The sequence below is a fragment of the Babylonia areolata genome, chromosome 10 (genome assembly GCF_041734735.1).
Source record: "Babylonia areolata isolate BAREFJ2019XMU chromosome 10, ASM4173473v1, whole genome shotgun sequence".
Lineage (NCBI taxonomy): Eukaryota > Metazoa > Mollusca > Gastropoda > Neogastropoda > Buccinidae > Babylonia > Babylonia areolata.
The window spans coordinates 11,016,361-11,029,112 of record NC_134885.1 but is presented as its reverse complement, the minus strand read 5'-3'; the positions used below and the strand labels follow the sequence as shown (position 1 = coordinate 11,029,112).

Sequence of the window (12,752 nt, the reverse complement as noted above, 5' to 3'; positions counted from 1 at the left end):
CTGAAGGCACTGGGTTTTTTTTCTTTGGTAAAATTGCCTCATGCTCTTTAATTCTGCACGAAACTTGAGAGACAGACAGACAGACAGAGAGAGAAGACATACAGAAACAGCACAGCAGACAGAAAGACCAGGGACAGAGAGCATCAGACAGACAGACTGCAGACAGACAACAGAGAGAGAGAGGGAGAGAGAGAGAGAGGCAGACAGAAACAGTAGACAGAGACAGACAAGAGACAGAGAGCGACAGACTGATAACACACAGAGAGAGGCAGACAAAGAGAAGACAGAAAGAAACAGTAGACAGAGAGTGACAGATAAAGAGCGATAGACTGACAGCACACACACACACACACACACACACACACACACACACACAGAGAGAGAGAGAGAGAGAGAGAGAGAAGACAGACAGAACGAAACAGTACACAGAGACAAGAGACAGAAAGCGACAGACAGAGACAGAGAGCGACAGACTGATAACAGATAGAGAAAGACAGAGAGAGAGAGAAAGAGAGTGGGAGAGACAAAGAGAGATAGAATAAGTTCAATTCAATCATTATGGCACTTACTCAGGCTATGGGTAAAAATATTCATAAAGAAAAATAAACCATTAAAAACCATGAAGGTAACTCCTTCAAATACGTGGGTGCACTGAGGGGCGGGGGGAGGGGGAGGGAAGAAGAAGAAAGAATGGTGGCATGTGCCATGCTGATGTGCTTTTTTTCTGGGGAGAGAAACGCTAATCTGTTGTGAAAGAAAAGTAATGCAATGCAGTGCAATGCAACACAATGCAATAGAATGCAATACAATAAATCAATACAACTTTTGCATCACACCATCACACACACACACACACACACACACACACACAGAGATAAACACACAATTATAATAAGTCAACAACCCGCAAGAAGTCATTCTGCTGCTGCTTCTTGTTTGTGATAAGAAAATTCATTTCAAGTCATGCATTTACAAACACAGTACACACAACAGATGACAAACACACAAGTCACCACAAAAGCATGAACAACATTACACTTGTAAAACCATAGGATGTGTACAGACAATGCAAAACAAAGTTCTGAATACTCTGCAGGTTACTAGAACACACCTATAAAAATTCCATTCAACACCGAATCTAAATACTTTGTCCAGCCTTGCATCATATTCTTCTGTTCTACGCCTCACACTTAGTTGCTTTTGAAATGCAGACCTGTTAAATCTGGGGCACACTTTTCCAAACCTTACACCCATAAATGTACCACTGATGGAAAATGAAATGAAATAAAGAAAAAAGCCATACATCTCATATATTTTCTAACCCCATCAACTGTCCATCCCCCCACCCTCCTCTTCACTTTACCCACCCCCTCCTCAAAAATAAAGTTCAAGATAATATAAATTATCAACATTCATGGTAATTTCACATTTTGCGACATGCTTTTTTTTTTCTTTTCCCAATATACAAAGCAATGCAGGGTTTTTGCGCTGAATAATGCACAACATGCAGTTGAAACAGGACAATACACAGAGACCGTAAAAGACAGCCGACATTACAGAGTGGATGTTGAACATACAACATCCATGAACTGCATTCCACTCACCGACAGAAGACTAGTGTTGCCAGAGGAAGAGGAAGAAGGAGGGTTCTCAGGATCCCGATACCTTAAATCTAAAAAGGGTCGGATGTAGTGCTGATAGAGTCTATAGATGAACAGAGTGCCTAGTCCCGCGCCCAGGCCAAGAATGCAAACAACCCCTGCTGCCTTCACTGAAACAACAGACGTCAAAGAAAAAAGCTGAAAATTAAAAAATGCACACAATGCCATGCCTGGCTGTTAGGACGGTAATAGCACAAAAGCACTGTGAAACAGTCAATAACTTTGTTAAGGCTTCTCATGTTCCAGGTAAATGCACAACATAAAAACTGTCAGTGCTTGGAGGGCAAACCTGATCAGTGAGTGATGCTGTGATTTGTACTCAGTGAGGCTGGTAATTCACAATGGTTCATCCTCTCTGAAGGTGAGTTTCTAAACTGTACTTGAAAGAGATAATCAAAATCATGGAAACTTATCTGAAAATAATATTTAAAAAAAAAGCATGATATGATATCAGACACACTTTGTTTGACACAATGTCTTAAAAAACAAAACAAAAACAAAAAATAAACTTGGCAACTCTAGCTCAGTCATACCTCCATCCCTCCTTCTCTTTCTAGGAAAGGTTATGATGCAAGTGGAAATGTTTATCACTTTATAAACTGTCAAATGATATATCAGCAGAAAATAATTTCATCTCAAAGTGGGATGGTAATAAATTACATGTGGAAAAGATAATCCTTATGTGCTCTTTAAGAAAATCTCACTAGGGACTCTCCATTAGCCTCAATAATCTATGAAGAAACTGTGGTGAAGATTGTGTGTCCAATGGTCTGCAGACTTTTGTCATTTTCTCAAAGCAAATGATCAATAACTTTGTAACTATGTCATTGCTACTATCTACTGCTAATATCAACAACTACAACGATGCTGATGAACTCAATGCAATATCTCACATTTGATGAACCAAACTCTTGACTGCACATGGTTTGTACACATCTGTCATAATCTTTTTACAAAGTATGAATGCAGATCATTAGATATCAAAACTAAGCACTTCCACATTGAAGTATGTGTTATGTAAATGATAAGATCATGTCCACATACAAACATGCAGCAGCAACAGAAATATGGAATAAATTCTAACAAATTCTGAATGCAACAGTTAGGTAGTTTACAGTAATATAAAGATCCAAATAAATTACAACACTGAAAATATAGAAGAAAAATGAAGAAAGAAAAGAAAGGAGAGCTCCATGCAGCAGCATCAGTATGTAGCATATAGCTCTGCACATCATGCATGCAGATATATCATTATATAAATCATATGCAAACATCACACACACACACACACACACACAATGAGTGACCAATAAACATACATTTCCACTAAAATCACTCATACATGTATACATTCATTGTAAATATTGGCACATTTCATAAAATTAAGAGCTGAGTGAAAAGATTGAGCATGTGATGGTTTGAAGGAAGAGAGAAGGAGATAGGGGGAAGGACTGAGTGTTTGTGGGGGTACAGGAGGGTGTGTGTGGGGGGGTGGTGGGTGGGAGAGGGGGGAGGGTTAGAAGGATGGGGAGGGGGGATCAAAAGGGAAAGGTGTGATTATAAAGGGTGAGAATTTTGGAGAGTGTGTTAAGTTTGGAGTTTAATTGTATCAACATAATCATTAATGCAGAATATGTGTGTACACACCATGTCATGTATGTGAATGTCTGCCTGACTATTCTTATGTGCATGTGCGTGTGCCTGTGTGTGTGCGTGCATGCGCATGTGCGTGCACTTAGGACAATGTCACCTAACCAACACAAAAGGGAAACATTCATCCGAAGGTCCAGTGTGTTTTATACTGTCCACATTTTCACAGAAGACAAGTGCAAAATGAAACATGAAAAAAATCAACCATGAAATCAGAGCTATGCCAGATAACATAAAATTTTGGCTGACAGTTGGAATTGAAGGGAATTCGTTTAAGCAAAAGACTCAGACACTTAAAGCTTGATCAAAATATACAGCATGTGTCACAATGATAACAAAATGCAGGCCTATGCTTCTATAGAACAGTTGTTGTTTTTTTTGTAAATGTCTGTTTTCACAAGTAGAGCAAAAATAAGAGGATCTGTGACGTTTTTCATAGATCAATCTCAGGTCAAATCATCCAACTTACAGCTTGTCTATTCATTCTAATTTTTTTTCATTCATTCATTCAGTTATCTATTGATCATTCTATTTTTACTTTATTTTCTTAATTATGTTCTCCGTGAAATCATTTCCTACAAGTTTATACACTCAAGAAGCAAACTTTCCCTGGAACTGAAACACAGTCAGTTTACCTTACAATTACGTATTTTCTTCCAATGAAAAAAACCCACAGGGTTACTGATTAAGACCAGGGTTACTGATTAAGAGCCATTGATACATCATTAATTAACACTCTCTCATTACTGTGTTCTAGCGGTGTGCTTTTAGTGACAAAATGAAAGGTAATTTTTCACACAAACACACACCCACACACACGTGCACATACACCTGTGTACTATTCACAGCAGGAACAGGCAGCCACAGATTAATGACAAGCTTCCTTGAAGACACAGTTAATCTGACAGTCGACAAACAATCTTCAAGGATACACTGCTTTTCAGCAGCACAAAAACTACGAAACATCCCACCTTCTGTTAAATTCATTAAATTTTCCAGCAGCACAAAAAGCATCTTTATATTCAGTAAATTTAGTTTTCACAGAATGATCACTTTTCCAGTCCATTCAGACAATTCAAACATACTTACAAACACGAGAAAAGAAAGAATCGATGAACATCACGAGTATCATGCATCTGCATTGCAAAATAACACAGGAAATTAAAAATGTAGCCCACAGTTATAACCCAGATCATCATCATGAGTCATCATCATCCTACACAAAATACAGACCCGGCAATATTTCATCTATGATGGGGAAACGAGCCATGTCTATTGACTGCCGGTCAAATTTCTTCAAACGCTGAGAACATACAAATGATGTGCTGTGTTTCCCACCATTCAATACTGGCAATGAAAGAGGCATTAACACTTTTTATGAGCCTTGGACACAAAGCTATAACCGAACACTGTGGTATTGATTGTAGTCACTGAGAGAGAAATAAATAAAATAACAACAGAATAAACCAAGTTTCAGATGTCAGATCAGCATAGACAGAACAAAGCAACAAATGCACAGGCATAAAAATCAGAACTCATTATCTGTGACACTGTAATGATCCACTATAACTAGAATAAAAGTACCAAAAATCCTAAATTATTATTTCACAGTTATAGTACATTGTTCAACTGTGACAGTATTAGTAATCACAAAAAGTAAACAATAAATACGGTATTATACTGACTTATATATATTCAAACTTGCACAGACTCAAAAGACGTAAAGTTCCACAAAATGAAACGAGAACCAAAACAGGGGGATATTGGGCACAAACTGGGACAAAATGATGAGAACAAACATGAAACAGATGCCATAGGAACACACACACAGCTGTACATACACACACACACACATACACATTCATGCACAAACACACACACACACACAAACACACACACTCAAACAAGCACATACACAAACATCTTCACAAATAACACACTCACTCTCTTTCTCTTAAACACACAGATGTGTGCAAATAAACATGTCAACTTATGCACACGAAAGGTGGAAATGTACCATAAAGCAGAGTCAGATAGAGACAGAGAGAGAGAGAGAGAGGGAAACCGAATGTATTCTACCATCAGAATGGCAAAGAGAGAGGGAAACCGAATGTATTCTACCATCAGAATGGCAATCAGTTGCTCAACTGTTACAAGGATAACTGAAGAAGAAAAAAGGTCATGTAGTGCAATAGAAAGTCTGAGTTTAGCAGTTAAAAACAAAGAAACAAACACTAAAAATAAACAAATAAATACATGACTTATAAAAATAGCACATTTGTCAGTTGCACTGATAATGCTGTTTATGCATTGCTTGGATTAATATTACTGATTTTTAGCTTTTGCAATGTAGGCTCTCACTCTCTCTCTCACTTTCTCTCCCCCCCCCCCCCCCACCTCCTTTCTAAAAAAATAATCTAAATAATTCAACAAAAATACCTCCCTTGAAAAGCTGTCTGAAAAAAACACAAAAAAACTGTATCACCTGTTTCAAGTACATGTTCAGACATTGGGATGCCACATGAGGAGTAAACAAAGCTCTACTTGGTGAAAGCAGTAGTATTTCCCCTCCTCCGCAGTCTCTATCTGTGTCTCGCAATCTCTCTCTGTCTGTCCCCTACGTTTCCTTTTTTCTGCATGGGTTGTCTCCCATTAAGGTCTGCCCAGCAAGCTGTTATTGATCCCTTTTAAGTGCATCCCACCACATGCCTCCTCAGCATTCCTTTGAAAGCACAAAAGTAAATGATGTTAACCCCCACCCCACCCCCCCTGCCCCCCCATCACCCCTCTCAATCTGAAGAAACATCTATTTTCTCATCAACACTTTAATGGAAGAGAGAGAGAGGTGAAGGTGTGAGAAGGGGACTGGGGGAGGGGAGCGGGGGAGGGGGTGGGGGGGTAATGTGCGTTTCTGTTTCAGATTTCACATCTTTTTCTCCTTTTTTTGTTCTTTTTTTTATGCTCTCTATCCTTCCCTCTTCCACTTTGATTGCTCAAATTACAGCTGTGTAAACTAAGAACATAATTATGTCTCTGTTCTCACCTGCAGCTGTCAACACCTCAGAAGTCTTCAGCCAGCTCAAACTGAGCAATGAAAATGAGATGGTATTGTGAATAAGGTTAACTTGGGTGAAAAGAAAGGCATTTCTTTTTTTTCTTTTCTTTCTTTTCTTTTTTTTTTTGCTGCCCCATCATCTGCGCCTTTTCAGTGGCATTACTCCCATGCCGCTCATTTAGATTCTTCCCATACACGGCCACACCCGGGTTCGTCCATCGCAGTTCCAGCGTCGGCAGTCCACAGGGAACCATCGATGTTAGGTCGCCTGGAGGCCACACACCAGAGGAGACCCTGTACTGCTGCTGAGTCACTTCGGTGGTGTTCAGTGGTGCCTGTTCTGTTTTAACGTACTTAGGACACCACCTACTAAGCCCCCTACTAACGACAATAATGGCTTAGTCGTGGAGCCAGACTGAGTGAGCGTCTCTCCCAGAGTGGAGACCGCCACCACGTCCCTCAAACAACAGCCCCCCATGAATCTGCCGACACTGACGACATTGACAGGACTCACCCCAAGCACGGAAGTGGAGGGGTATCGAAACTGAGGTCACCATGAGAGCAGGGCATGAAAGGTCACAGACTTTGAGATTATTTAGTTTATATTGATGACGATGAAGGAGAAGGAGGATGACGATGATGATGACGATGTTGTTATGGAGGTCCATTTTGGTTTCGGACTGCGTGACAAGGCTGTACTCTACGCTTCCTGTCATAATGATATCCCGGCGTTAACCAGGCCCGAGAGATACAGACACTTGCAGTGTTGGTCAGGTAATTAGAGCAACACACCCAAAGACGCATCCTTGAAGTGGATTACACTCGACTGTGTGGTCCCAGTCTCCCCATTTAAGCCCACAGCACACTCAACTCTGGGTAGGAGCCGGCCACGGGCCGAAAAACCCACCTCCGCTGGGATTCGAACCCGCGTCCTCCCAGCCGTCAGTCCGCGACGCTAACCACTTCGCCACAGCGGCTGGTAAGAAAGGCATTTGCAGACCGTGCATTTCCCCAGCCCACTCAACTTCAAATCCCCCATTCTAAAAACACTGAGACTCATCGACTGAATTCCCTGTACTAACAGTTCACAGGGAGCTATTAAAGCAAGGTCGCCATGATGCCACACACTGTAGGAGACCCTGCATGTCCTGCTGCTGAGTCACAGCGGTGGTGTTCAGTAGTGCCCATATTGATTCAGCACATGCAGGACACCACCTACTGAGCCCACTTTTGACAACAATGTATCATCCAGTGAACCTGACTGAGCGAACATCTTCCTTGGAGTGAAAATCTTCCAACAATCAACAGTCCTCATAAATCCACTGACATCAAAGACTTTGACTAAGACTTTGACATAAACTCAACACAAGCACGGAAATAGAGGGGAAATGAAAAAAAAATGAAGACACCATGAAAGCAGGACATGAAAGGCCACAGAATCTGCAACATTTTTTTTTCTCTCTCCATATTTAATGATAAATTAGGTTGAGGATGACAACAACAGTGGATGTCTATTTAGGTTTGGGACTATACGTGGCAAAGCCTGTGTCTATTCTTCCTTTCCAAATATATCCTGACATCAGTCAGGCCTGAGGGATACAGACACCTGCAGTGTTAGGAAATCTGAGCAGTTTTCCCAAAGATGGGAGCAGGTGACACTTGACATGGTGGTCACCATCTTCTCTGGGAGGCGCTTAGAGCCCACAAAATGGAGAGTTTGCATTGTATGTCTTTATCTTGTCTTTTTGCCACAATATGGGAAGTTTGCACTGTGTGAGTACTTTATCTTGTGTTTTTGCCACAATATGGGGAGTTTGCTCTGTATATGTACTTTATCTTGTGTTTTTGCCACAATATGGGAAGTCTGCACTATATAAGTACTTTGTGTTTTTGCCACAAAATGGGAAGTTTGCTCTGTATAAGTACTTTATCTTGTGTTTTTGCCACAATATGGGGAGGGGAGTTTGCACTGTATAAGCACTACACATTATCATTTTCCCCAACATTTGATCCCATAGCACTCTCAGTTCCATGTGACAAAGGTGCAGTAAGCACCCTGGAGAAGTGGGGTTTCCACGAACACTTGCCATACCTTGAATATTAAGCACAGCATGCTTAAACATTGACAAGGCCTCCTTTTTTCACCAGGGAAGTGTATATATTTAAAAAAAGAAAAGAAAAGAAAAAAAAAAGAAAAGAAAAAAAAAGAGTGAGGTTCCCTGCCTATCTATCAGAAGGGTACGACCTTCCCTGGCTGTATTCAATGCTTTTTTTCATTCAACAAATCCAGCGTCTCAGGCCTCGCATTCATGTTGCCCTTTGACTGAGGTCCTTACAGAGCTGGCTGACTGGAACTGATCAGTTCAAAATCAAATCACAAACCAGTTACGCTACAACTGTCCCATTTCTGTAACCAGAATAAAAAAAAAAAAAAAAAAAGATCTTAATATTATGAAGGCTTGACAATTCTTAAGCTGATATTCATGTGCAAAAGCGAGTATGAACATATGTATATCATATGTGTGAGTGACTCATACTGATACTGCTACACAATTATGACCTTTTTTAATGAGCAAGTAAATGCAGATTTGTATGAGAAGGGGGAAAGCAAGTCGGCATGAGTACATGCATGCTTGCACGTATACATGTGAGTGTGCCTGTATGTACGTGTGTGCATGTGTGTGTGTGTGTGCGTGTGTGTGTGTGTGTGTGTGTGTGTGTGTGTGTGTGTGAAGAGAGAGGAGAGAGAGAGAGAGAGACAAGACAGACAGAAAGTATGAACTCTCTCTCTCTCTGCAGTCTGGATTAAGCAGTTATTGGATCAACACTACTCCCCAGGAAAACAAAAATCTTGATTACTAATATGACCACCAAATTGTTCAAACTATATATCCAAGGGCAAGACATACATAAATATAGTTATGGCAACCATATCATGATTACCTGCACAAATCAACCAGCATGCTTCCTTTTAAGCACAACCAGCTGAATTTAGCATCTTACCAAGCTCTGAAGATGCAAAACCTTCCATTATACATTGTTTCATGATACACATGCACTGGACTACAAATGAAAAGATCTTTGTGAAATCTGGCTCCATATACCTAACCTGTGACTCGTTCTGGTTAATATATATGCCTGTTAACCATAATTCCAAAGACAAAGGACCATTCTGTATCTACTGCACATTTTGTCTTGTATACAAGTTGTATCATTCTTCCGTTTACTGTTTTAGCTGTCATGAACTGTATAATCATCATAACAGATCTAACAAACAAAAAATGAAATAACCATGCACACAACAAAAACCAAAACAAAACAAATATGCCATAAAAGAAGAGGGAAATGCAGGAAGAATTTAAACACCTAGCAAGAGATAATTCTGCTACAACAAGCACAACTTATCAAATCAACACAACAGGCAGTCCTGCTACACCCAACAAATGATCTTGAAATTAATGAAAAGAAAGACGAAGGGGGTGAGGGGGTAGGGGGGGGGGGGCGGAGGGGGGGGGTAGAATTTAGAATTTAGAAAGGAAGGAAGGAAGGAAGGAAGGAAGAAGGAAGGAGTCAGCCAGACACTAGACAAACAATAACACAACACACAGAAAAGTAAGAGGAAGAAGAAAAATTAAGCTACAGACTTCATAGCACTCGCACAGTATCATGTCACACACAAGAATGAAAGATGACAGACAAAACAAAAAGAAAAAGCTCACTTACCCTCTCTCAGATCTGACCTACTGGTGCACAGATTTTACAGCCCTCACACAAAATGCAACAACAATGAAAGTTTTAAGACAAAAAAGACCAAAAAAACTTACCATCTCCCAAATCCACCTCAACAGTGGTCCCCTTATAAGCAAAGCACACCACCACCCGCTTGTTGCAGTAAGGGAGCTTGCCAACCAGCCTCAGCAGTTGGCTATAGATGGAAAACAGTGCGTCCGACAGAGGGGGCAAGAGACTGATGGTCCCAGAGCATGGTATCTTCGGACATTGCTGCCATCCCTGAAGCTCCATGTTGGACCAGCCTCTCACATTCTGAACGCTACTGTTCCCCAGCTGGGGGAGGCCTACCACTGGCATAGTCCATTCCCACCCCAGGGGAAGTGGGTGTTATGTCCACCTCATGCTGAAACTTAAAAAAAAAAAAAAAAAAAAAAAAAAAGGGGGGGGGGGGGGGGGGAAGAAAAATAGCATCCCATCACCAAATCATAAATGATACTCAAGTCAAACCACACATGAAACCATGAACTGAGATGAATAACTGTGACCATTGGGAAAAAGGTAGCATACATTTTGTGGGAATGAAATCAAAAGAGGAAGAAAAAAATCCCCCAGACCCTCAAAGGAAAATGTGTACAGCACCAGTCAAAAGAAAAAAAGCACCCACACTTTTGTTCATTTCAAAATAGAAGCATATCACACTTAACAACCTAATACAGCGCCAAGACGGCTTCAAACTTTGAAAAATTGCATGCGAAACTGTAGTGTAACTAAGACATAGATTTGTACTCATATTGCTCACATAATCACAGCATGAACTATGCAGTCACTTAGCAGTTTACCACTTCATTCTCAGTACTTGATAAATGTGCACACACACACACACACACAATTTACACTTTACTCAACAAATTATACACTTTAAATTCCAACCATGTTGTCTTACTTTATGTCTGCTCAGGATTTAAATTTAAAACATATACATATACCAGTGAAAATGTGAAATGTTTTCAATCAAATTGGCACCTAATCTGAACCATTTTTGCCAAGTTGGACATGGTTATAGCCAGTTATGAATTTGCAAGCACTGCTGAAATGACATCAAGCCAAAATGTCTGTCTGGCTAATCGCCCATTCTGACAGATGTTTTTACTTCAACACTGTGACAGCCACTTGTGTTCAGTGGAACCAATTCAAGTGGTCCATTCCATAACAATGCCACTGGAGAAAAAACTTAAATTGTTGCCGGGTCAGTGTATGCTTATGTATTGACTTTGCCACTGCATACTGTCTGGAGCTTCAATGTTCATAACAGAGTACATCTCTATATGCATCTTCTTAATTCTAGACCACAACCAACATCATCTTGCTGGTTGGTGCATTGCTGGGTATGTCTGTATTTCAGTTACTCATCCGACATGACATGGATCACAGGATATTTCACATGAGTCATTGTCATTGTGCATGGCATGTGTTTACTGTAAACATGAAGGTTCCAGGCATAAGCAGTAAGGTCTGCTCAAGAATTTAAAGTTGAAAACTGTGTCCTACCTTAAACACCCATTGGAATACATGCAAACACAATTTGTAATTTTTGGTGTTTCCTGTTAGTCTGTTGTGCAAATATTATTATTAGTAGCACATTAGTTCATACTCAAAGTGATGGTTGATTTGTCTCATGTTTTCATTCCCATTGGCCAATATGAATGCAATTCACCGAAAACGGAAAATATCTATAAATCTGTGCATGCTAGATTACTTGCTTGTCGGCGTGTTGCATGAATTTCTTTAAATTTTACATGCCCTGCATTATCATTTGCTTTTAACGGCACCGAAGTGATATATTCACCGAAACCATTCTGCGATCTGCTGTGCCGGATTTTTGGTCCGCCAACGTCTGTGCTTTCAGACACACACGGTCTACGCATCACACCATCAACTAATGAGAAATTTTGGACACATGGTCCAAGAAATGTAATATGAGTAATATGAAAATTCAGACTGCTGCATTATAGATCTATCAAGGCCAGTAAAATCGTGGACTAAATGCTGAAAACCGCTCATGCAGACGACAAAACATCGCACCTGGCGCATACATCAATCAATGAATCACCGAAATATCGGTCTATCTTATAATTTGAAAGACTTACCGTAAGGCTGATAAACTCCCATTGTATCTGAGGAATTCATGCGGAAGATCTGTTTAAAATGAAGATAACACGGCTTTCATGACCCTTCGTGGTTATTTGAAACGAAAACAACCCAAGTGAAAGTGGTTATGATCCTCGCTGAAAATCCCATACAAAAAGAACGACATGAAACAGGCGAAATGATTGGTTAGTCTCACAAAATGAAAATGAAGTCAAGGCTCTATACAATATAAATAACAGAATCTACCCACCGATCAGTGGTCCCATGGTGTAATGGTTAGCACTCTGGACTTTGAATCCAGCGATCCGAGTTCAAATCTCGGTGGGACCTCTTTTTGTCCCTCCCTATTTTTTAGAAATAAATTTTCAGAGAGGCGCTGTTCCTGAACCTGTTCTAAGAATTACATCTGTTTTCAGATCTGGTCTGAAGAAGAAAAAATACAAAAATATCTCGGCTCTATACATTTGTTTTGTTTTGGTATTACGTATGCTGAATAAGTTGTAACT

At 40.2% G+C, this 12,752-nt stretch overlaps 1 protein-coding gene and 1 non-coding gene across 3 annotated transcripts in view; one reads left to right on the top strand and one right to left on the bottom strand.

The window, feature by feature from the left end:
- The window catches only part of LOC143286770 (uncharacterized), a 41,321-nt gene extending 28,937 nt beyond the window's left edge, over positions 1 to 12,384 (bottom strand). The window contains exons 1-3 of one of the 2 annotated variants that reach the window (XM_076594541.1): positions 12,246 to 12,384; positions 10,191 to 10,507; positions 1,605 to 1,771 (exon numbers count right to left, since the gene is read on the bottom strand). In XM_076594541.1, coding sequence (XP_076450656.1) covers positions 1,605 to 1,771; positions 10,191 to 10,455 — 432 coding nt within the window. In that variant the 5' untranslated portion in view covers positions 10,456 to 10,507; positions 12,246 to 12,384. Of the gene's footprint in view, positions 1 to 1,604; positions 1,772 to 10,190; positions 10,508 to 12,245 lie in introns of those variants that run through there. The other variant, XM_076594544.1, reaches the window with a different exon arrangement.
- A 120-nt stretch (positions 12,385 to 12,504) lies between these two features.
- Trnaq-uug (transfer RNA glutamine (anticodon UUG)) lies at positions 12,505 to 12,576 on the top strand. Its single transcript has one exon. It is a non-coding gene; the product is annotated as a tRNA-Gln (tRNA).
- Positions 12,577 to 12,752: the final 176 nt, after the last annotated feature.